The sequence below is a fragment of the Garra rufa genome, chromosome 9, assembly GCF_049309525.1.
Source record: "Garra rufa chromosome 9, GarRuf1.0, whole genome shotgun sequence".
Lineage (NCBI taxonomy): Eukaryota > Metazoa > Chordata > Actinopteri > Cypriniformes > Cyprinidae > Garra > Garra rufa.
This window is the reverse complement of record NC_133369.1, coordinates 16127782-16154321: the sequence shown is the minus strand read 5'-3', so window position 1 is coordinate 16154321 and position 26540 is coordinate 16127782. Positions and strand designations below refer to the sequence as shown.

Genomic DNA, 26540 nt, shown 5'->3' with positions numbered 1-26540 from the left:
CCATAGATCTACCACAAGAGGACAGAAGTGCACCTAAAATGCGAGGATTTTGCTCTTGGACTTAAAATCATACTGAATACTTCACCTAAAATAAAGAGCTATTGAGAATTAAAATCTTTTTTCAAAAAAGGGAGTCTAATACTTGTATTATCAAAGAGATGATTAAATTAAAGTGGTTCTTTTATACTTCAGTCACACAGACAAAGATTTTCCATATCAAAGTTTATTGCTGACATGCATGTAGAGATTTGATGAAGTACAAAAATATGTCTTTTATACAAATTTGTTTTTCATTTCTGTACAATTACCCAGTTTTTTTTTCTTTGACACCATTCTAACCGAGCAGCTTACAACATCAAACGTTCAGGCTTTTGACCAGTTTCATCATCATGTTTTGTTTTACACCAGATTTAGATTTTCCAGTTTTAGTAAAAGATGAAAAAAGTAACAATTCCAAAGAGAAATCTCCCAATTTATGAAACATCTGCACAAAGTGGCCTAAAAAGAAAAGAAAATCTAAGTCAAACTTAACGTTCAGTATCTTCCCTTGCAGATTTTTTTGGAGTATTCGTCACAACACCCACATCCACTCCAATTTCTGCTGCATCTTGTGGCACGTCTTTGCTAATTAGAATCATGCACTAATTGCTTTGTATACAGAGCTCAAAAAACGTACACTTTTCATGCTGCAGACAGAATTTGGACATAACAAAACTGTCAATGCAAGGGAGGGGGGTGCAGTCACTTGCGACGGGGGCGTTTTAAACAGAAATATTTACTAATTTCTTTTATCTAGGTTTTGGGTACAGACTACACAACCACATCAACAGCAGCCATATTGCACCTGTACAAATTTTCTGTTATAATGGCTTTCGTGAGAACTCTACGTGGAGCTAGGATAGAGCCTTGAGGCACTCCTTTTTGAAAATGAGGACTTTGATTTGCTCACAAAGCGTCATTTTCCTATTATCCACTACAATACTGCTTTACAACCAAATATATTCACATTGAGGTGGGAAAAACTAATGCTTTCAATGGTGGCTTGTGTGGAAACATTGGTGCGATGCTTCGAACTATTGACGCCAATTCACCATTACGATGTCTTTCACACTGGCCAGAGTGCGGTATCATCCTTATCTCGCAAGAAACTCTACATGTCATGCTAATGTGCACGATAATTTAGTTGAGCTATGCAAAGTCAGTCTCCTAATTAGTGTAGCTTAATATACCGACAGGATTGTTGCAATAATTATTCAAGACTTAAAAATAAAAAAAGAGGGAAAGAGTCAATAAAACAAAACCTTCACTGAAGATAGAAGGAAAAAAACGTGAGAGATCACAGCAATGCTTTTGAGTGATACATGATCTCTACATTTACCATGGCAGATGAAAATTAAAAACAGCAAATAAATTAAAAGGAAAACAGAAAGGTACGGATATACTACCAGGCTGTACGTCTTCAAAAGAGGAAATTAAAGTGGAGATTAAAAGGACAAGCCAAGCTCAGAGATCTACAGTACTGAATGACCTTTTCATCTAATGACATGAGTGGAGCCAGACATAAAGGCATTGCAAACTAAGCCACAGGTCCACAGGTCGATGCAAGCCAACCGCCTAGTATACTAAGATATATTCTAGCATCAAAAGTACATATTCACTGCTCACGGTTGAGTTGTTGATAAATCTAAGGCAAGATATCCCACAGTTATGCTTTATACACATGGGGTAGCTTAAAACAGGACTGAAAAAAAAGTCATTAAGGTTCTGTTTCCTTGCAATATTCTCACATGAGAAACAGATTGAGTGGAGTGGGTTTCATGGCATTTCCTTCCTGATGATCATGAAGCATTTAATAACCATACATGGAAATGAGCGGTAGGTAAGAGAATAAAATCAAATGAAAAAGAAATGATCCCCTATGCGATGGGTTTCCTTGTATCACTGTGGCCAAAAACGTTCCCTAGCGGCCAATCTTCGATCCCTGAGCTGCAGCTGAAATCTGTGTGGGGAACAAAAGCACCGGAGATACAGGACTACGGCAGAAGATGCACTTTGATGGCTTGGCATGCTTTCAGAGGGTGAGCGCTCTAGACGGAGGGACACAAAAGGAAAGGAGGGCTTAAGGGCTGTGCTTACGGGGCTTATCTTGGCTTAGACTTCCGCATGACTGCCGGCTCAGCCGCCCTGCTTCCTGACAGTTTCATCCCATCACCAGCTGTCCCGTACCTCGTCTTTTTCCAAGCGCAGCCCCTGCGTGACACCCACAAAAGTACCACCTAGCTCAGCTCTCGAGAGTCCGCTGTAGTGGCGTATCACTTGTTCTGCTGCCTTCTGATTTAAAAAAAAAAAAAAAAGTACCGTATCGGCCGGTTCGGATGCCAAGTTATGCTTTTGGTTGTACGCATCCAGACACAGATGCTAGCTGCCAACAGAAACCCATTCAAATAGAGGAAGGAGAAACATGCGCTGCTATGATTTCAGTAATATGAGGTTTTTAGCTTTCTAACTTGTGATACATCTTCAATGGAAAAAAACAGAATAATCTTACTTAAAATGCTACCGTTTAGTAGGAGAGGAAAGGGGGAAAGCTTATTTGGATTGTGAGGAAAAACCAATCACTGGTTTTGACACAGAATAGTTACACAACCACAATGCTAATGCTCTGTGCTTGTCTCCCCTCAACATAATGAGTCCTGCTTTCGTAAGAACGGAGAGCGGTGTTAAAAACTGACTAAGGAGGAAATGGAGAGATAGAAAAATGGTAAGAGGTAGATTTGCAGTCATAGATACAGATGGGAGTGGAACAGAACAAAAGGGTTGATCATGTGATCCGAGGCGTTCCTGTAGAAAGTGCTGGGGGAGAGGCGGATGGAAAACGGGTGGTTGTGTGTGATCTGCTACATGATTCTGTTGGGGTATTGCTGAAAGTGTGTGTGTTTGTGTGAGTATGTGTGTGGGCAAGGATTGGCATGGTGGAGGTGGTGTTGGTGGCCTTATTAGACCTGTGTGTGCCGCCCATAGGCAGAGTTTGTGTCCTGGGCTGACGAATGGAGCAACAGAGTGCAGAGCTGTTCCTTGGCCCGTGTTTGTGTCTGCCAGACTCATGCTGCGTGCTCACACACACACACACTCTCACACGCAAACGTACATAAAAGTGTGCGCCCAGTTCCGTGGCTCACTCCACTCCCGGTGACCCCCGCCTGCGGGCAGAATGGCGGCGCTACTTCCGGAGGAAGCGCTGGGCCAGTATTGCGGCATCCAGAGGGCTGATGGGTTGAGCGTCGTGGCCGAGGCGCCTCACCGGAGGCACATTACCGAAATGCCTCTTGCTGAGGAAGTTCTTGGTCTCATGGATAGTGTTCTTCTCTTCCGCCAACAAGAGCTGTTGCCTCATGTAGTTCTCAAATTCGTACTGAGACGACTCCTCTGTCACTTTCGCCTGAGGGGGGACAACGAGAGACTGTTTCAGTGCCAGAAAGTACCTCATCATGCAGTTTAAAGAGGAAGTTTCTATTATCATCCATGATTCAATGGCACTAAAGACATTTTTTTGGCCCCAGTGATTTTAATGCAACATTTGCAAAACTTTTTTTGACTTTGAGGTGGCCACTGTCCAACACATTATTAACTTAAAATTTACATACACCTTACAGAAACTGCAAAATGTTATTTTTTTTTTATGCAAAATAACAGGGGTCATACAAGATGCATGTTTTTTTATTTAGCACTGACCTGAATAAGATATTTCACATAAAAGATGTTTACATATAGCCCTGAAGAGAAAATAGTTAAAATTACCCCCTTCAAAAGTTTACATACACTTGATTCTTAATACCGTTGTTACCTGAATAATTTTGTTTAGTAATAGTTGTTCATGAGTCCCTTGTTTGAACAGTTAAACTGCCTGCTGTTCTTCAGAAAAATCCTTTAGGCCCTACAAATTCTTTGGTTTTTAGCATTTGTGTGTATTTGAACCCTTTCCAATAATGACTGTATGATTTTGAGATCCATCTTTTAACACTGAGGATGACTGAGAGACTCAGAAGGTTAAAATGCTCATGAAACATGATGATTAAGGAGGGTGTAAACTTTTGAACAGAATGAAGATGTGCACATTTTTCTTATTTTGCTTAAATATAATTTTTTCATTTAGTACTCCTCTTCAGAAGCTACAGAAAATACTGACATATTACCCAGAAGACAAAAAAGGTTACATTTACAGGTTTTCACCCCTGGTTCTCAATGCACTGAGTTTCCTTCTGGAGCATCAGTGAGCATTTGGACCTTCTCTAACAGTTGCAGTCATTGTTGGAAAGGGTTCAAATACACAAAAATGCTGGAAAACCAAATAATTTGTGGGATCTGAAAGATTTCTCTGAAGAACAGCAGGCAGTTTAACTGTTCAGGACAAACAAGGGACTCATAAACTACTATCACTAAGCAAAAAAGAAACACAACTGTGGACTATTCAGTATTAAGAATAAAGTGTATGTAAACCTTTTAAACAGGGTCATTATTTTATAAATTCAACTATTATTTTCTCTCGTGGACTGCATGTAAAAATCTTTTAAGTAATCTTAAATATCTTATTCAGGTCAGTACTAAATAAAAAACAAAACAAAACACATTTATTTTGTATGTTCCCTTTTATTTTGGTTAAATAATGAACATTTTGCAGATTCTGCAAGGTGTATGAAAACTTTTGACTTCAACTGTATACACACCACCTAAAACTAAAACCACTGCTTTGAAGAATTATGTACATATTGTTTTACATAAAAAAAAAAGGTCCTTCCAGATTATTGTAACATCTACAAACGGTACTGACCTCCTGAAGATGTTCAGGGTGGTTAAGCTGATCGTCTATATCCGGCACCACTTGTAGAGGGCCACTCAGCGAGGACACAGATTGCCTGTTTAAAAAAATAATAATAATAAATCAGTCAATGACAAATGGGAATTTTCAGATCCACAGCCAAGGGATTTTTTAAATGCATGACTGAATGAAAACTGCACTGGATTGCAAAAATGTGGCGAGACAGCATCGCTGACCTAAAATGACATCACCCCTATCACATGAATTCCTAAGAAGTTATGTGATCTCCGACAAGAAGTCTCGGCTAAAAATGGAACTATAAATCGGTCCAGATAAGAGATGGGACGCACCAGGATGCGATGATGGCGCTCAGAGACTCGAGCACCTCGGTGGCAGTGAGCCTCTGCTGGGGGTCAAGCACCAGAAGCTTCCTGATCAAACACACTGTACTTTCTGATACCCGCCCATCCCTGCGCAAACAAAACAGACACAAACACATATCATTTAAAGGGACAGCTCACCAAAAAAAAAAACTATTTCAAACCTATATAACTTACTTTGTTCAATAGAACATAGAAGATTTATTAATAATGTACCAGTGATTTCTAAGGTTCAAAAAGGGTGCAAAAGCACCACAAAAGTGGTCCATACATCTTTTGAAGTCATATAACAATTTGACATGAAGAACAGAACAATATTTTAGTCATGATTCAAAGTCTTGATATACATTTTCATTTTTTTGCTGAGAGGATTATTGGTATCCCTCTACCTAACCTCCACGATCTTTACACCTCCAGAGTCAGGAAAAGGGCTAAGAAAATCACTTTAGACCCCTCACACCCAGCCCACTCTTTGAACTGTTGCCCTCCGGCCGACGTTACAGAGCGCTGTGCACCAAAACAGCCATACACAAGAACAGTTTTTTCCCCCAAGCCATATCCCACCTGAACCACACTTAACACACCTCAGTACTGGTCATGTGTATCAACTCACAAACCTTGTGTATATATAGCACATATGCACATTCTAGTTCTGTCTATGGACATCTTTTTCTGTATTTTTATTACCATTGTTATTTATAATTTATTGTATATTCTTTTTTAATATTATTGTTTTACTACCTTAACTTTATGTTTGTCTGCTATGTTTGTACGTTCTGTACTGGAAGCTCCTAACACCAAAACAAATTCCTTGTGTGTGTGAACACACTTGGCAATAAAGCTCTTTCTGATTTCTGATTTCTGATTTTTGAGTGAACTATCCTTTTAAACAAGGCTCACAGTATTTGCCAATTAACATTTTTCAACATTTGATTCAAAAGAAAATAGCAAGACTCACTCAGGGATGGAGTACTCTGCTGCTTTGATCTTGCGGAAGAGCTCTTGAGGTATGCTGTCGTAGAACGGGAACTGGCCATAGAGCATAGTGAACAGCACCACACCGAGCGCCCACATATCACTTGGTTTACCGCGGTATGGTCGACCTACATGGAAACACAAAGTGCAAGTTTAACAAGCAGCTCTAAAATATTTTGCTTCTTTAATCAGACTGGAACTCTCTCTTAATTGAGTAACAAACCCAACACAAGTACACTACCAGTCAAAAGTTTTAAACAATAAGATTTTTAATGTTTTTCAAGAAGTTACTTCTGCTCACCAAGCTTGCATTTATTTGATCAAAAGCAGTAAAATGTTTACATATTTTTACTATTTAAAATAACTGCTTTCTATTTGAATACATTTTAAAATGTAATTTATTCCTGTGATTTCAAAGTTGAATTTTTAGCATCATTAAGCCAGTCACATGACCTTTCCGAAATCATTCTAATATTCTGATTTACTCAAAAAAAAAAAAAAAAAAAAAAATCCCAGAGCAGAATTTTTTAGTGTTAAAGGTTGTATCAGCGATTTCTAGCCTGAAACATAAAGTGTAAAATTCAGCTTATCTTTCATCACGATCCGCTCGCTGCCTGCCCCATAAATTGTCTGTGAAAAAACCGCGTCTCTCTGGTCAGCCTAGGGTCCGAGATATGCCAAAAAAACAATCGGCACTACCAACCTTTCCACAGCAAAAACAAACATTGTTCCAACCAATCAGCGTCAGGGGTTTGGTGTTGTGGACTTTCGCTCCGCCTCCCTCACATCCCTGCACCAGTAGGAAAGTCCACAACACGAACCCCCTGACGCTGATTGGTTGGAACACGGTTTGTTTATCTGTGGTTATTGTTGATAGCGCCGATTGTTTTTTTGCCATATCTCGGACCCTAGGCTGACCAGAGAGACGCGGTTTTTTCACAGACAATTTATGGGGCAGGCAGCGAGCGGATCGTGAATAAAGGTCAGCTGAATTTGACACTTTATGTTTTAGGCTAGAAATCGCTGATACAACCTTTAAGTGTTAAGTGTTTTAAAAAGCACGATAATCTTATGCATAAAGTAAAAGACAATATTTTGTTGCCAGGAACTATAAGTACCACTGACTCAGCCCATAAAGATAGCAGCAGTGTGATAAGACAACTGAAAGGAATTTGGTTGCCTAACAATGAGCTAATTAAAACATCATACCAACCCAAAACTAATAAATAGAAGTGTAAATATAAAACACATGCGATCAAAAGTGTCAAAATCTTTTAAAGTCGCCCAAAACCTCTTCACACACACACTATACAGCTTTGTTTACCACCATAAATGGGTAGAACACAATGTGCGAGAAGAGTACAAATGAGTCATGGGAGCTTTTAAACGAGGGGTTAATTGGGTAGGTTTCTGTTTGGTAAACAGTATGATTTATGTGGTATATTTCTCTGTAAGGTACACATTCTCTGCTTCTACTTTGACCCTACGCATGAGAAAGCGAAAGAGAGGGAGACAAGAGAGAGTGAGCGATGGAAAAACAGTGAGAGGAAGAGAGATGGGGAGAGAGAGAGAGAGAGAGAGAGAGAGCAGGAAGAGTAGTTCCTCTCTGCATGACTCATTGTGATGACTCACTGAAGCAGCTCTCCCTTTGTTCTGCTGTCATATTCGGCTGATTTACTCCTGGTTTCTTTCTGTCATTTTACTGTGAATGGAGACCGCAAAAAAGAGCACGGCTGCACCTCTATTTAACATGCATGCTCGGAATGCACCATCTAACCAGAGCCTACATCCAGAGGTTTTGGAAAAACCCCGAAAACACATGAAAGACAGCTCTGGAAAGGTGGTGCCGTTTGATATTTTAGCTCATGAGTCAACTAAACGAACTAGATTCAAAAGCAGAGAGCTTTGTATCACACAAACAACACTCTGCACGCAAAGTTCACGTGACGAACGCACATACAGTAGTACACAAACTTTTGGATAAAACAGACGTATTAAACCGTTTAAATGAAATTTCAATATTGAATGAATTATACACTTAAAATCAACATGGCATGGCTTCATTTAAATATTTCACTAAGCTGATCATGCCTTTGAATTAAACAAACCATCTCAAAAGGCAAGCCACTTTTTGGAAATTACTTGATGTTGGACAGATGCCCAAGCGCACAGGATTTTGAAACCACATGAATGTATTTGCATGCTTTATACATCATTAAAGGGGCTATATGCAATTTTCTGAAATTTAAGCTCGTGACTGACACCTGTGGCCAAAAACACGGAACTGCTCTTCCTTTCTGCTCGCTCTCGCAGCGCGCGCTCGTATGTACACACTTCAAGTCATCCGCTGCAAAGTCAACATTATGTTTACAGAGGTAAGAACAGTCAAATACATATATTGTTTGAGAAACTAAGTTTGTTTGCAATATATGACTACAGGTGGTGGCAGAGTGATCTGAAACGTTTAACATGAACGCGCTTGACGTCACATCCGCAGACAGCGCACGAAAAATCCGACCCGACAGAAAATAGGAAAAATAGGATACAGGCTTATAGGTGCACCCACTGTGAGCTGACAAGGTGTCAGTATGCTCATCAGGAGATGTTTGGGTCATAAATGGTCAAATAAAGAGGCTATTGTTACGTTTATTTTGGGGGAAAAGTTGCATATAGTCCCTTTAATGACAATCCTAAATGCTTTGCAATGTAAAAACAAATAGTGCTGAGTCAGCGCCAATAGCCTCGACGTACAGCCCATTGTGCTTCGGGCATCCAGAGTCCCAGTTCGCAGACCTTTACCAATCCAGTAAAATAAAAGTTTGTGTTTACATGTGTCTACATACTGTCCTATCCTAATAAAGGCAAAAATATAACAAAAAAAGGTGTCAAACCAATTAATCATGATTAATCACATCCAAAATAAAAATTTGTGTTAACATTATGTGTGTCTACATACTGTCCAATCCTAATAAAAGGCCAAAAAACACCTAAAATAAATGAAAAAAGTGCTGTCAAATCGATTAATCGCAATTAATCGCACCTAAAATAAAAGTTTCTGTTTACATATTGTGTGTCTACATACTGTCCTATCCTAAAAGGCAAAAAAATAACCAAAAATGTAACCGAAAAAGTGTCAAAAAGATTAATCGTGATTACATACTGTCCTATCCTAATAAAGGCAAAAATAAATGAAAAAAAAGTGCTGTCAAATCGATTAATCATGATTAATCACATACAAAATAAAAGTTTGTCTCTACACATTGTGTCTCTACATACTGTCCTATCCTAAAAAAGGCAAAAACCCAAAGAAAAAAAAAAAAAAAAAGAAGTGTTGTCAAACTGATTAATCGTAATTTATCACATTAGCACCTCGGTTGTGTTTACATATTATGCGTGTGTCTACATACTGTCCTATCCTAATAAAAGGCAAAAAAATCACCAAAATTAAATGAGAAAAAAGTGCTGTCAAATTGATTAATTGCAATTAATCACATCCCAAATAATCTCTATTGACAGTATCTGTAGCACGCTTGATTTTCTCCAAAAACAAAACGGAGTAGCCACTTTTAAGTTTGTGAAAGCCAAAAAAGGTCAAAATATTTTTTGTGTGTTACTATTCAGTAGGGCTAACTGGACTGTGCTACATAAACGTTTGACACATAAGATAAACAGCGAGTCCCGTGTACTTAAATTACATCACTTGAGTGAACTTCAGTTCCACACAGAGAGAGATTGTTTGGAAAGATACACCTCGTGATACAACCACTGTTAATTTGATCCACCGCACTGCTGAGATCTGCTCCAGGCCATGACAACGAGCTTAAGGGAAGAGTTTTGGTATCGAGTAGTTGATGAGCTAACAGGTCAAGTCTTGCGGCGCACAACAAAAATAATGACTTCAATAAATCTAACTATTGCTCATCTGGGCTGACGGTTTGTGACTGCTGTCCTGATTAGGGCAGTGTAGGTGGTTGGGTTTATAAGCTTTGATTACAGTGGTGACATGGAGGGTGAGTCATGTGAATCACACACATAAACATACACACACACATACATATACAGAAGCTGCATTCTCACCGCTCAGGACATCTGGGCTGATGTAGGCTGGACTGCCTCGCTGGTCCTTTAACAGATCTTCCTCACTAACCAGATGCTTGCCAAGGCAAAAGTTTGTGATGGTGATCCGATGGGTCCTGCAGCAGACAAAACGCCAATGATGTTAAAAAACAATCATGAATTCTCGCATTAAGTCACACTGTTTAGATAAAAAAAAAGATAGCTTGTCAAATCCATGATGTGCATTTTAGTAATCATGTACAGGTCATACTTCTTCACAAAAGCAAGAAAATTATATTTTAAATAAAAGAAAATGAGTTAGGACATTATTTTTATAAGCTTGTCCTTGAAAAGGCATAAATTTGCTCTAAAATAAAAGGAAACAATACAATAAAAATAAACAGAAGGTTAGAGGGAAAATAAATTAAAATAAAATAAAATAAATTAAAATAAAATAAAATAAAAATTAAATAAAAAAAGAGCAGATAGTAAGGCGGGAAGGAGTCTAAAATAAAATAATAAAGAGCAGATGGTTAGAGGGGAAGGAGTCTAATAACATCAGTTCAAATAAAAATATTTTTCCTTGAATTCTGCACTATTATATGACTTTAATATGACTGTGATTCACCCTTAAAAGAACCACTCTGAATTCCAATATTCAATTCAGTCCGGCTGTTTGGATTATTGAAATACAATGTGGGTACATACATATAAACACACTTTTTTACACTATACATGCATATCAAAACGAAACTCTAACTGTTGTTAGGCGAGTCATGTTTTGCGCAAACATGCCTCTGATATTTTTGTCTATGTCATTAAATCTAATCTGTGGCAGAGAGCCATTCTGCCTTTCCAGAAAGCAGAACCCAACATGAAGAGAACACACCGTGACTGCACTTGACAAACAAGTGAGTCACCTGTGGCTTCTCACAAGCTCAGGGATGACTAATCTTTGCACTTCAGAAAAGAAAGAACGACACTTTTTTTCAGTGACAGGCATGCAATGAAAACAAGCACTCTAACATACACACACAAATGCTTTGACCTAAAAAATGCATTCACATTTACAATGAGCAAAACTAACACATCAGCTGACAGAGCTGAACTGGGGGACCTCCGATGTGAGAATTCACACAGTCACAGCTGTAATCTCCCTTCACTGGAAAAAAAAAAAAACAACCTTCACCACTATAGCTACATCCTCTTTTCCCATGCTTCCCCAGTTACGCTCTCACTTTCACACCCTGAAAGTGACTGTCACACTTACGCCTAACAGCTACAAACAGGCCCGTTCCTGAAGCTTGATTTTTCCCAGCAGAGTTTCTTTACTGATTTACTGCTGATTACCATCTTCATTTAAAAAGGAGGGTCATGATTAAATTAGATTAACAGAGAAAAGAGATTAGTCACAATGGACTATGTGGAAAACACGTTTAGGCTTTCCATCTGACCTTGCATGTGTACTGGTTTACTTTTAATGTTGCATTAACAGCTAATACAACACATCAAATGCAACAATATTTTCATGCGTGAACTGGATCTGCTAAGCTCCAGATGGCTCACACTAAAGGACAAATTTGGTATATTCAAGGCAATTTCGAACACATTTTTTGTGCAATGATGGTTAGACAGCAAATTTAACCAATTTCATTTGTGTCGCCTTGTATGGCATAACTGTGGCTTTTTTGCGTGGTAGTTTCTTGTAATGTCAACCATTTCAAATGTACCTGCTCCTACTGTCTAAGGCTAAAGTTTACACTAGTGTGTTTTCATTTCAAAAAGCATAGCTTTTGCTTCGGTTAAGCCTGTTGTTTACACTACTCCCACATTTTCGACCCTTCAAAAAAAGAGACTTTCGAAACCACTGTAGACTGTAGAGTTGCATTTCAGTGTAAACAGGCCAAAACAGAGACTTTTAAATACAATGGCGTAGCTGCCCACATTCGCTCTGCGTATCTGTGTAAACAATACCATCATGCTCATTATAAATGGTCATGTGACATGCATGACATGTGACGTGATCATTGTTAGGGGCCGTTCACATGTCGCGCCTAAAAACGCGTGGAAAACGCTAGGCGAGCCGCTTTCTTCCTTATCAACAAAGCGCTCGGGCGCTTGCGCTCCGGAAGCGTCTGCCGTTTCTAAGCAACCATCAGCTGCGCTCTAGCTCCAAGCCTATGCGTCTCCATGCATTGTTTCTTCTATTAGCGTCAAAATAAGGGGCCGTTCACATGTCGCGCCTAAAAACGCGTGGAAAACGCTAGGCGCGCCGCTTTCTTCCTTATCAACAAAGCGCACAGGCGCTTGCGCGGAAGCGTCTGCTGTTTCTAAGCAACCATCAGCTGCGCTCTAGCTCCAAGCCTATGCGTCTCCATGCATTGTTTCTTCTATTAGCGTCAAAATAATGGGGGCTTGACAAATCATAAAGTTCAGGAAATCCCTGGACCACAATGATGAGCTGCTCCTCCATGTTTCTACAGAGGTTTCAATGTAACGGAAAAACGTGAGGAAGTTGAGATATTTTTACCTCGATGCGGCGCGGACGCGCCTGGAAAAAACGAGCGCGTCGCACCGTTTCCATTATGCGCGCGCAAGCCGCGCGTCTACATTTGAAATAACGAATTTGAGCGCGCAAAAGACGCTACATGTGAACGGCCCCTTAGAGCTGTCACTAACAATTATTTTGGCAATCAAGTAATCTGTCGATTAATCGAGTAAGCGTATAATACATATTTTTTTGTTGTAATAGACATACACCTAAGTGAACAATAAATAAAATTACTTAAAATTACTTAAAATAAGGGCACTGAACCGGTTCAAGGAACGAAAATGAAAAACGAAAACAAATGACATTGAACAGGAACAAAAAACAAAATTTTAATCGTTCTGAACAGAAACGGAAACAGAAATTCCAAATTAACTGGTTAATAACGGTATTTTTATCGTTCTCTTTATTATATCAATTTGGCAGACCAAAATCATGAATTCAAATTGTGTGCGCAAATGCGACTGTGACGCATACAACTTGAAATGCCCGCCAAGCAGACGTCATAAGCAGAGCCCTTTCTGATGCAACGAGCTTAAGGTTAGCTCCTGGCTGTTTCATGTGCAAAGGTATGTTTAGGTTTAAGTTATTGTAGCCTAATTAAAACTTGTAGTTTAAGTAGGCTATAGATTGACTTTTTTTTTGTTTTTATAAAATATTTTGCTGAAGCCCATCCAGTTTTTCCAGTAGCCTGTTTGGTATATTATAATTTAAGTTGTTGATCTGTTGTGTTAAAATGTAAAAAAAAAAATCTGTTGTTGTTTTATAATGTTACAATGCATTACGTTTTCTTTTACTTTTATGCATTAAATGTAAAATCATAACTATCTGGAGTTCTGTTTTGTTTGAGTGAAAATAGCCTATCATGCATTTTAGGTAAGGAATAAGTCAACAGGTTTTTATCGCAGATTAAGCCGTGTGGTCAGGATGTTAAGCGGATGGTCTTGAAGGAGCTTATCTCGCTATAGTATTATCAAACAAGAAAATTGTTTTTTAAAAATTATTAGCGCATTTGTAACGAGTTTCCAGGTGAACTCGTTTACTTTCGGTTTTAAAGACAAGAAGTTCAAATGACACAAACACGGAATTTGGTTTAATCATTTGTAAACATAAAGCCAAACATGTTATTAAAAGGCACACACACTATCTATCGATCGCGCCGTGCAATAAAATAACGTTTATTAACCGGTATTTTTTCTAGAAAACCATTTTCGGAACGTATTGTTTAATGAGGAATGCAAGAACAGAAACGTTATAATATCGATTCTGCTCGGAGTGAACCGAATGGATTTTTTTTTTTCGTTTTTAAGCCCTGCTTAAAATACTTATATTATAGCAATGAGGCAATAATAATTACTTCAAATAAAGTATCAAAAGCAAGTAATCATATGTGACCCTGGACCACAAAATTAGCCATAAGTAGTAAGGGTATATTTGTAGCAATAGCTAACAATACATTGTATGGGTCAAAATTATAGATTTTTCTTTTATGCCAAAAATCATTAGGGTATTAAGTACAGATGACATTCCAAGAGGATATTTTGTAGATTTTCTATTGTAAATAGATCAAAACCTAACTTCTGATTAGTAATATGCATTGCTAAGAACTTCATTTGGACAACTTTGAAGCTGATGTTCTCAATATTTGGATTTTTTTGCACTTAACATTCCAATGTCCACTTAATCCTAAATATTTGGCCATTTCTGTATGATAGAAAACCTATAGCCACTGTAATTTCTTGAATATGTGAACATCAAAACGTTTAAAATAGAGTGAGGGTTTAAACTTTTATTTTAAAATTGAGAAGAACAGTTAGCATATTGAGAAAGATATTGGTGTATTCTCCTGTGTTTGTGTAACTTTATAAATGATTTATCTTACAAATCTGATGAAATAGTGCACTTTGTGTTCCCAGATGAATGTTATGATAAACCAAACTTACAACATGCACAGACGTTCAACACACAGCATTTACTGTGAACGAGGCCTCTCGGAGACACATGTAGGTTACACGTAAATAATTAATATATTAAACCTGCAACGCATATATTTATTTAACTGAATTGCAGCTTTAAATAGGTTTAATATGTGGAATGTGCCACTTCTGGTATTTTGCAGAATACTCGACACGGGCAAAATGCAATCTAGGATATTTTTAAATCGAATACTCCAATAGAATCGCTGAAGCCCTAATTGTTTTTATTTTAAAATGCTGTTTACTAGTGTAAACAGGGCTTAAGTGTTTAGTTCATCTTCATAATAGTTTTAACCTTTATATAAACTTTTGTCCAGCCTTATGACCATGTGCCTTATTTCCCCGAGCAAAAGAGTCAGCGAGCGTTTCTCCTCAGGACATTCTCATTGCTCACTTGCCTCTTCCTGCTCATGTGAAGAGACCAGAAGCCTCCCGGTCTCTCAGTGCTGCTAAAATTAGCCCCTGTTGATGGGAAAAGTTAAATGGTTTAAACGCAAGAGGAAGTCTCGATGCTGAAATCCGGTCAGAACTGCCTCTGCTGGGTGAGGTTAATGTGGGATTTTGATGCAATTGTTTGGTATTGGAGTTCCTTTGCTTGGGCAAGCAGTGTTGTAAGAGGAACAAAGCTAATAGTGAAAGCAAATGTGCAGATCAGGCATTTGGTTCACTTTTATAGTGTCTTGATGGCGATAGCCATATGGTGCTCTCTGAAGAGCAAAGTGTGGCGCTGTGAACGAGGGAAAAGAGGTGTATGAAGTAATGCAACAAACGCTTGTGGAATGTGAGAGAAGTTATTGACACAATAACTTGCACAGGCCGATTAGGACCACCAGATTCAGCAGTATTTTTTGAAGGCCCAAAAAAAAAAAAAAAAAAATGCATACATGTCATGGACCACTTATGACTAATATCAAGTACTTTCCATTCCACCCAAAGCCAACAGTCTGCCGGCTGGGCAGGGTCACACAGACAGTAGGATCAGAGGGGTATTTGGAGAGTGAAAAAGAGAAAGAGAGAGCTCTGCCAGCGTTACGTGAGTGTGACTCAGCTCTGAGCTATGGATCCTTTGGCAGAGGGTTGTATTATCTCCAGCTGGGACACAGTGTTCTGCTTTCTTGCTGAACTGAAGCAGACAGACCAGACCGCTTGGTTTCATCACCATAGGGTCCAATGACGAGTGCGAGTATGTGTGGATGTGTGTTTTGTTTTTCTTGTTCAGCAATGATATACCGGTCCATGCCTGTCCTTTTAATTGACTCCCGTGGAAGAGGCGTAAAACGCTTGACTCAACAACGGCACATGCAAGATGTTAAGACGGAAAAAAAAAATACTAAGAAAAAAAAAAAAAAAAACTCCAGGCACAAATGCACTGAAACTCACGTGTTACTCAACTTTCATAATTTCCTAACTACTTTCTGAGAAAATTTTGCACTGCATCTTGGAAGTTACAAAGCTATTTTTGTTTTTGGCCTAGCTGTATTCTAAATTTTAATCTACCCAGTATATTTTGTTTTTGCTTTCCTGTCACTTTTCTAAATCAACAGGACTAGAAGAGAAAGGAAGCGGGACGGGAAATGACACAATCTCTCCACAAGCAAGACTGCACTGCCACTGCTCTGACATTTAACACATGAATTCAGATTGTTTGTGCAAAAACCAGCGGTAGTAAATGGTGGGTTACATATATATGTCTATAAATAAACTCCAAAGTGTTGCCACCGAGCTGCCAGGTGCATTTCCGAGCAAACACCACAAAAATAACCACCATGACACATCCTCTTCCTTGAATGTTTACTTGTACACTACCATTCAAAAATTTGGGGTCTGCGAGGTTTGTTGTTTTTTGTTAAGAATTTGCTTTACTCATCAATGCTGCATTTATTTTATCAAAAATATAGATAAAACTAGTTCTATTTTAAATACTTAGTAATTTTGATCATTTATTCACATGCAGTGTCACATGATCATGCAGAAATCATTCTAATAGGCTTCAACAATCCCATAACGGTTGTAAACGATCCCAGCCAAGGATGAAAGATCTTATCTAGCAAAACAATCTTTTTTTTAAATTACAATTTATATACTTTTTTAACCTCAAATGCTCCTCTTGTCTTGCTCTGGCTGAAGTCTTTTTTTTTTTTTTGGTTCAAGACAGTTAGGGTACGTCGAAAAATTCCCATCTTATTTTTTCCCTCAACTTCAAAATCATCCAACATGGCTGTTTTACCTTTTTTGTTAAGGGTGTTTGATCTTCTTTGCATGTTAACTTTGGGTCAGTACTTCTGCAGCAATGTAGGACGATTTTGAATTGATTTTTGAAGTTGAGGGAGAAAACAACACAGGAGTTTTTCGACATATCCTAACTGCCTTGAACCGGGAAAAAACAGTTCAGGCAGAGCAAGACAAGATGAGCATTTGAGGTTAAAAAGTATATCAATTGTAGTAAAAAAAAAACAAAAAAAACAAGCAAAAAACGTTTGGCTAGATAAGACCATTCTTCCTTGGCTGGGATTATTTGCAAATTGCATTTGGGATCATTTGAAGACGCATTTAAACGGCATTTTGGAAGTTCAAACTTGGGGCACCATAGAAGTCCACTATATGGAGAAAAATCCTCAAAAAACAATTTCTTTACGACTGAAGAAAGACAGACATGAACATCTTGGATGACAAGGGGGCAAGTACATTATCTTTATTACCTTTAACGGTAGTGTAGTCAAAAGCATAGTAGTTGCTCAAAGAAGAAAGGAAATTGCTCCAAATTATTTACTGACTGAAAAACTTCAGGCTTTGCTTCATGTTGGCTTGACGAAGGGGTTAATAGCGAGAAAAAAAAAAAAAAAAGGTGCATAATGCATACCTTCAATGCAACCAGCCAGGACGCAAGTAGTACAGTTGCCCGTAAAGAGACAAGGAAAGACGAGAAGATGAAAGAAACAAGTTCCACTCCTCCTCTCACTACACATGCCACTGAGCTTATATGGTGTGACGGGTTTCATAATTAGACAAGCTGTGCACTTATGTGACCGAACTACAATATGCGAGAACTCAGCAGCGAGCAGCACATGCTGGCAAATGTGACAGGCAGAACTGAAGATTTTCAATTAGTCAGTGAGTCTCTCGATCCTGGGGACATTTGAAATGGCAGAGACAACAGAACTGTGGTTAAAAGCGTACCCGTTCCACACACACACGGCAGAAAACACACACAAATGCACGCGGCGCATATGGTGTTTGGAGAGGGTCTTTATGGATGAGGGATTGGGAATTCCGCTAGGCCTATCCGATTCACAATGCTTGCCGACCTCAGATGCCTTCAAGCCAGCATTGCGGTTTCATCACCCACCCGCTTGTTTGCCCGCCCCCCTTCCTTGGCTCCACCATCCTCTCCTTTTTTCCAGGGAACGAACCAGGGGCACGTTCCATGCCCACTCGTTTTAACTGGGATAGTTTCCCACTGCTCCCTCCTCCCTCCCTTTTTAGCCTGTGGGGATGAATCATACTCTCACTAAGAGCTCAAGAGGAGAGAGGTCAATGAGGCCAGACGGTGCTCCATGAAACCCCAACAGAGGGTTGAGCGCACAGAAAACCCCACCAGCACAGCAGGTAAAAAGAAAAAGGAAGAGAAGAGTCTTACCTTTTATTGAGCACCATGTTTCCAAGCTTCAAGTCTCTATGCACGATGTTCTTCTACAAAGGCAAAAACAGGGAACAGTTACTATATTTTTAAACTTTGGAGAGCATTCAACCTAAGTCACCACAACATTACAGAAAAACACCATGTACAGTCATCCACTTAATTTAAGATGAATCACACAGTAAACAAAATGTCATGTACAACCATTTTACTTCTGCAATATGACAAACTTCCAAATAAAACATTTTCAATGAGGTGAAGGATAGTAACAATCAGCAAAAAATGAAATTAAAAAATAATACAAATGAATCCAAAGGGATTGACAGTGCACTGAAGAATTTGTGTTAACTAAACCTACTAAAATGTTTTAGTGACTGAAAAAAATCAAATCTACACTGGCAGTCAAAAGTTTTTGAACAGTAACAGTAAGATTTAAGTTTTTTTTCTTTTGCTCAACACCAAGCCTGCATTTATTTGATTCAAAGTGCAGCAAAAACAGTAACAATATTTTTACTATTTAAAATAACTGTTTTCTATTTGAATACATTTTAAAATGTAATTTATTCCTGTGATCAAAGCTAAATTTTCAGCATCATTACTCCGGTCTTCAGTGTGACATGATCTTTCAGGAATTATTCTAATATGCTGATTTGCTGTTCAAGAAACATTTTTTATCATTACTATCAATATTTAAAACAGCAGAATATTTTTTAGTAATTTTTTCAGGATGTTTTGATGAGTAGAAAGATCCGAAAATCAGTATTTATCTGAAATAAAAAGCTTTTGTAACATTACACATTACAAACACTTGGGAGTCCATTCCATATTTTATTTAGCAAAGATGCTTTAAATTGATAAAAAGTGATGATAAAGACATTTATAATGTTACAAAAGATTTCTATTTCAGATAAATGCTGTTCTTCCGAATTTTCTATTAATCAAAGAAAACTGAAAAAGAATTCTACTCTATGATACTAATATTCAGCTTTCAAATCACAGGAATAAATTAAAATATTAAATAATAAATAATAATTTTAAATTATATTCAAATAGAAAACCGTAATTTTATATAGTAAACATATTTTAGATTTTACAGTTTTTGCTGTACTTTAAATCCAATAAATGCTTGGTGAGCAGAAGAGACTTCTTTTAAAAAATAAATAAATGAAAAATATTGCCAAGGCAACTAAATGAAATAAATGTTTATGTGCTAAAATGACTCAAACTAAACCTAAAATGAATTAAATCTATACAGATTTATTTAAATATGTCAAAAAGCATATAATAAAATAACTAAAATTATAATATAAATAAAATATATATTAACATTTCAAACTATAATAAACAATGATGAAAGAACAATGATTTAAACTATTTTTATATATTAACTGACATTTTATCAGTTCCTGCATTCCTAGGAAAACTAACTCCTTAATTCTGCATTGCTAGCGACATTAAGAAAGCTGTCAAGAAAAAGTCCATTTTGATTTTACAATGACTTTCAGACCAATTGATATCTCACCTTATGCAATGCCTCCACTACTCTCACCACATCATAGAAAATAACGATGGCCTCGCGCTCGCTCAGTCGCTTCTCTTTGATGACATAATGCTGCAGGTTGATGAGGTCGGCTGTCTTGTCGCTAAAGTCGTGGGCACAGAGGCAGTCGAGCACCAGACAGATTCGTCTCTTCATCTTCCGCACTTTGTTGGCCTCCATGTCCTCGACAATCTCACAGGAGCGGTCCTGAGACAGAGAAGTGAAAGAGATAATGTGTTAGAAGTTTTGTGCAGAGAATAATTGCAGGGACGGCATAAAAGACCTTACCTCATTCAACCCAGCAGTGCATTTAACAATGTGTAACAAAGCAAACGAACACACAACCGCACCATTAAGCTTCTGAATAGAGCGAAAGAAGAAAATACAGGGTTTAAAGAACAAGACGACGCTAATGGACTGGTGGTACAAAAAGCACAGCAGCGATTCTCCTTATGCCTCGCCATGTGCAACAGCTTGAATGATGAAAGGCCTCTTTCGGTCACCTGAGACCGGGGTCAAACGAGGGCCATGAATCGATCGGCAGTGTGGTTTGTGTTTGCAATGACTGCGCCTTCGAACACGAGAGGCGATCCATAATTAACTGGCCCACTCTAGAGAGAAGCTATAATAAACCAATCAATACTGCGAGTTTCAATGAATGGCCCTGACAGCACAGTACGGCTTGTTCTACAGCCGATTTCCACCAGGGAAGAAAAGAGAGGTCTAGATATAGTTGAAAAACAGCCGCAAGATAGTTAGAGAAAAAAGAAACCATCTTGCTCAAAGAGAAAGTAAGTGGTGAGTCACTGTGAACACTTTGTTATGAAAATGAAAACAACTGAAGGAACAATGAAAAAACAAATCAAGTCGTGGGATTGAGTACAATACAGTACGGGAGGGAATCTTTAGGCGTCTCACAAATCGATTAAACTGATTCAAAAAAGCACAGCCAGATTCCAAAACAAAACTTGGTGGATTTTAATTTCAAAAGGAGGATTGTGGACAGATGTATACTCTGTTCAGCTAATAAAAACAGAATTAACAGATATAAGATGCGAAACCCTCAAGGCTTTACAAGCCTGTATGAGTTTCTTTCTTCTGTTGAACACAAAAAAAATACATTTTGAAGAAACTATAAATTTGTGTGGCTCAAATCTATTTCAGAAAGAATCATGAAGAATTGTTCTTACCTGGAAGAGGCCGTGATGGTGCACCACTCCTTCTTGGTTGGAGAGCAGTGACAGTAAGGAATACTCTGTATGCAGGAGCATTTTCCCTTGCCTTTCTTCCTGCGTCTCTCCTGCTGTGTCCCCACGTTCTTCCAGGGTGAGAATCTACAACAAAGGTCGAAGGTAAGAAGACACCACACCACTAGATCCTGTTCGAAACCTTCCTGGGAGTCTCTTATCTTCGCTGTGATGGCATACTAAGATATCAATGATCTTGAGGCAATACAGAGGATCCATTAAAGGCTTTATCTACAGAGGGGACAAAGATAAGTCCCTCACATGTCCTTCAACACATCTGAGGGACACTAGACTCAGGGGCATGGAAGAGCCGGGTCATAAGGTTAGACTCCAGGTTGACAAGCACCTTTCAGTCGAGCATTCTGGTTCATAAACAAAGAGGTTTGATGGTCATCTCTCTGAACCAGAGTCGGTCATGAATTGGACAGTATTGTGGAGATTTGTTGACGCAGGTCAAAGGTTCATGCAAACAGTGAGACACACAGGGGCTTTCGTGTTCAGGACACGTTTGAATCACATGGGAGGGGTTTTGTAAACTGTGTCTTTCTGTGTCAAATCACATCTGGTTTTAAAAGCCATTTTGGCGGATTCAATGCTCAATAAAGATGTAAACAGAGACTAATTTTGTTAGGCTGGGTTAAAAACATTGATTTTTTTTTCAGTTAATCAAGATCTTTAGATAGAAGTCTGATTGATTTTTCACTGAATCCATCATAGCAGCTACTGAATAAACATCAACATGTCAATATTTATCCACCTTTTTCTTTCCGTAAGAGTGGCGTGGCCATTTGTAAATTTTATGGGTCTAGCTTCCAATGTCATCTGCATCCAGTTATTTTTTTAGCTTGCTTTGCGGTTTGATATTGCAAATTGGTGTCTTACCATATTATTTTAATGTGTTATATTAATTAACACACAGGTTTGTATTGCAAACAGTTTTACTGTTATTCTCATTATTTTCTTATTAAGGTTTTGGGCTTACGCCACAATTTGAAAGTAGTCAAGATACTTGCCCTGGAAATCATGGTTCAGTTTGGCCAACCACAAACACTTTTTATTACTCAGATAGTTTTTTGCACTCTTCTCCTTGATTTGTTATAACTTTTGGCAGGCTATAGTACTCCAAATGTCCAAAAATTAGTACAGCCCAAAACATTACAATAATCTACCATTTTCAGCAGCAATAATCAGCAAAATACGTAAGTTTCATTTAGTTCAGTGCCATTGTTTACAATCAGTGACGCCAATATGGCGCGAAAACATGCATAAAAATGCTGTTCTTTTGAACTTTCTATTCAAAGAAACCTGAAAATGTATTATAGTTTCCCCAAAAACAGAAAACAGTTATTTAAACTGTTTTAATGTATTTTTGAGCAAATAATTGCAGCCTTTGTGAAAATAAGAAACTGAAAAAGTAAGAAACTTTTAATAAGTTTTCAAACCCTGTATCGATATACAGCTCTAACATTTTGTAATAGCACCCCTTAACAACCTCCCTCCTCAATGCAATCTGATCACAAATAGTCACAAGACATGAATTTGGGGCCATATATAAACGGTGATCTGTCTCGCCTGACCACTTGTGCTCCACCAAGATGTTAACACCCATGTAAACAAGGCCTAAAAATGGTACTCACTTTTAGCTGGTAGAAATCATCCGTCCCATCCTTTCGGGCTAGACACTGCACTATACTCTGCACGGGAGAGTTTCCCAGCCGTGGGCCTGTTGAGATGGCAAGGAATAAAGAAAAGGAGCGTGAATAGATGCAAAAGTTATAGTCGGTACAGAGCACAGCAATTTCCCTTGAGGCCAATCATAAACACTCTTATCACAGCGCCCTGCACCACCACGTCACACTGCTATTTGGCGGGTGACGGGTGCATTTCAAAGGAAAGATGGCAGTGTGATAGCAGCATTCAGGAAAAGACCTGCGGATTCAGAAGTGAAGCCGTCAATCTAAAACATTCCTGCAATTCTTTTCAAACAGAGACCTCCAAACTCAAAAGAATAGGCCTAGTGTTAAAGATACACTTGCATTACCCTAGGCGGCTTACCTAAAACAAAGGGACCGGCTCTCTTAGCATTGTTGCCAGATATCCCAGGACAAAGGAGCTTGCTGGGTCTGCCGGAAGACTCCCCGGCCCCTCGTTCCGAAGCACGGCGTTTAGACATTCTGCAGATCTGAAAAAAGGTTTGGGAAATCATCAATACTCAATTCATACATGCAACCAGAAAGATGTGACTTCTTGACTAAAATCAAAACAAAAATGCTGTTTATTTGAACTCTCTATTCATCGAAAAATCCCAGTTCGACCGATTAGTACAGCCCAAAACATGACAATAACCTACCATTTTTAGCAGCAAAATACACAAGTTTCATTCAGTTTAGTGCCATTGTTTATATTCAGTGCCGCCAATATGGCCGATTGATGACGCATCCTGAAAACATGCATAAAAATGCTGTTCTTTTGAACTTTCTATTCATCAAAGAATCCTGAAAATATATTACAGCTTCCACAATAACTGAAAACAGATATTAACCAGTTTAAACTGTATTATTGATCAACTTAATGCAGCCTTGTTGAGAATAAGAAACTGAAAAAATAAGAAACACCTAAACTTTTGACCTTTTTCAATTGATTCAGGAACTCTGTATCGATACCCAGCTCTAACATTTTGTGACAGCATCACTCAACAACCTGATCTGAAAACGGGTTGAGAAGAGTCACTCCTCAATTCATACATGCAACCAGAAAGATGTGACTAAGACTTGACTACAATCAAACCTTCATTCCATTCTTGCCTTCAGGAAGAATAGCCAATCAAATAAGGTCTTTCAGTACACCACCAACAAAGCGTGAGTTATAAAGAGGGCAAATAACAGGTGGGGGAAGGAGTTCTAGCAAAAGCCCTCCCAGACACCTCAAAACAGTCAGATGCCATTAACAACTCTGCCACCGAATGAATGACAACCCATCAGGTCCGTATGCATTTGCATGAGCAAAGATTAGCAGCAGGTGTGAACTGTTGATGTGACTTTCGTGACAGACAATAGAAGCCCATTCACATATGGCGCCACTGACCATAAGTCCCTCGCGAAAGGCAAACGTTCAGCACCCACAGATCTCAAACTAACTAAAATAGCCTGTGAATCTTGAACTCTGCTGGTGCAATTCATGTTTTTTCCCCTTTCACTATTTGTAATCCTTCCGTTCCTTAATCTGCATGGGTTTATCTGCAAATCTCTGTGGCGTAATCTGCATTTTACAAGATTGCAATACTGACCGGTGCATTTCGAAAGCAAAAACATTCAGATATCACAAGAAGTGCATTAATTATGGTCAAACATTCAGGATGAAAGACTTCTTGTTGTATAATCTGATGATCGCTTCGGTGGTTCTACAGAAAGGCGAATGGTGCTATGGACGGATACAGCGTGATTCACACAAACCCTGGGGTTTGCACTGGTAGCAATTTGTCAGAAATATGAAATGCTGCTGTTTGACACCGATGGTAGTGTGACACACGCAGCCTCCAGACATCATATCACGATGCAAGCGGGGGTGGGAGTGCACATTTAGCATGGCGGACAGTTCTGCACCCCTTGTGCTGTTCAAAATCAATCTCAACTCTGTTTAACTTAAGGGACATGAAATCCCATTGATGAAATGACAATCAATGTGCTTTAATAGCAAAGACATGCAAAGTAGAACAAAAAAGGCAGTTGTGATTCATATTGAAGCTATAAGCTTGGTCACATTGTAATTTTGAATGAAACAGACATTCAAATGTAATTCTGCAACAGATCACACAGCTTGTCTCGAGGACGTAGGAGGGGGTACAGTTGGCAGTTATCGCAGATCATTTCACACGATTGCAGCTTTTTGTCTTTCTGGACCCAGACTGTTGACAATGTGACAGACGGGGGTGAGAGACGTGATTGCTTTCTCATCAGCCCTTTTGACATGCATTATTGGAGATCTGACATCTTTAAAGCACCACGGCTTGTTGCAAAGACTGAGAATGTGACCTGCAACCTCAAAGGAAACGAAAGAATCCATGGTGGGTAATAAACCATCTGTAATCATTTTAGATCATGCCAGACATGAATGAAGTTTAAATTCTCTCACGGAGCGTAAGATGCACATATGCATACAATCTTGAATCCAATTCAAAGCTAATAAATGGAATTCTTAGAAAGAACAGATCAGTTATTCACTCACCCTCCTGTTGTTTTAAACATGACGTTTTTCTTTGGAACACAAAAGGAGATGCTAGTCCTAGTCAGCACTTGCTTTCATTGCAAAAAAAATAAAAACTTCAAGTGAATAGTAACCAAGGCTGTTAGTCTCTAATATTGGCACCTTCGGTTTTTGTTGAACCACCCCTTAAACAACAACATGCTGATGATGAAATCATGCTATATATGAAGGATTACTCATACTGCTTTGCATTCATCAGATTGAATAGATGCAGTGTGGTCATCTTATGGCATTATACACACATCCCAGTCATCAGGGAAGTAAAATATCATCCCTGCATGATTTAAACGCTCTGATACACACGGTAGCAGAACATTTTAATATTTTATTAGATCTAAATATACTAGCTGTCACTGCATGCAAACTTGAGAACCTGGCAACCTCCGAGCACCGGCTGGTAGCTTGATGCAACCCGTATTAGATGCGCGTTTTTGCACACGTTTTGTTTGATATTTGGATGTCTAGGATTTGTCGTGTGTAAAAACAAGTGACTAATGTTTCCATTTATAGTTAAAACGACAGCGGAGAGGGAATAGAGATAAGAGCGCTGCAATGTAATCACAACCGAGTACGTTACACTGCGTACGCTGTCAACCAGCTAACCAGTAAAATTACAACAATAATCACCATTAAAAATGACTTGAATAAGTGTGTTTAAGAAAACAAAGCAACAAGCCTATTCGAGTCGTGTTTGCAAGCGAAACTTGCTTATTTTACTTTGTATTCTTGCTTATATAGTCTACATCGCAGCATATTTAAAAAAAACGATAACTTAATCATTGCAAACGCTCGTTTGTCCGAATTACAAGATGAAATGAAAGCCCAGAAAGCTAAAGAGTTCACCGTGTCCCTTTAACGGACTGTGAAAATCTCCTTTGCCGACCGACGGGCCATTTAACAACTTACCAAAACCGCCGAGGGAATCCTCTGTCGTACACTAATTCCCACTCATTTCGGACCGATCAAATGTTCAGCAGGGGTGCACCGACATTTACACTCCACCACGTAGCGGTTTGTTTCAAAAGAACTGGAGAAATCTCACAATTACCGACAGGGGTATTGAGGGAAAAGCCTTCTTAGGACAACTGATCACATCTTTCCA

The 26540-nt window shown here is 38.7% G+C and overlaps 1 protein-coding gene across 1 annotated transcript; it reads right to left on the bottom strand.

Moving 5' to 3' along the window:
- Positions 1 to 205: 205 nt before the first annotated feature.
- stk40 (serine/threonine kinase 40) lies at positions 206 to 26540 on the bottom strand. The gene is made up of 11 exons (XM_073846751.1): positions 26345 to 26540; positions 23231 to 23357; positions 22813 to 22898; positions 21119 to 21262; positions 19911 to 20135; positions 18389 to 18441; positions 10249 to 10364; positions 6155 to 6299; positions 5167 to 5286; positions 4829 to 4913; positions 206 to 3439 (listed from the first exon to the last, which is right to left on the bottom strand). Exons 2-11 carry the CDS (start codon positions 23346 to 23348, stop codon positions 3221 to 3223), a joined length of 1311 nt encoding a protein of 436 aa, XP_073702852.1. The 5' UTR covers positions 23349 to 23357; positions 26345 to 26540; the 3' UTR covers positions 206 to 3220.

Bases quoted from the DNA above. Each gene is read 5' to 3' on its own strand.
- stk40 (XM_073846751.1), bottom strand. From the start codon at position 23,348: ATGTCTAAACGCCGTGCTTCGGAACGAGGGGCCGGGGAGTCTTCCGGC. The intron at 18,442-19,910 runs GTGAGATATCAA...TTGCCTTTGTAG, and splicing joins TAGTGGAGGCATTGCATAAG to AAGAACATCGTGCATAGAGA. The intron at 3,440-4,828 runs GTCAGTACCGTT...GTCCCCCCTCAG, and splicing joins ACCCTGAACATCTTCAGGAG to GCGAAAGTGACAGAGGAGTC.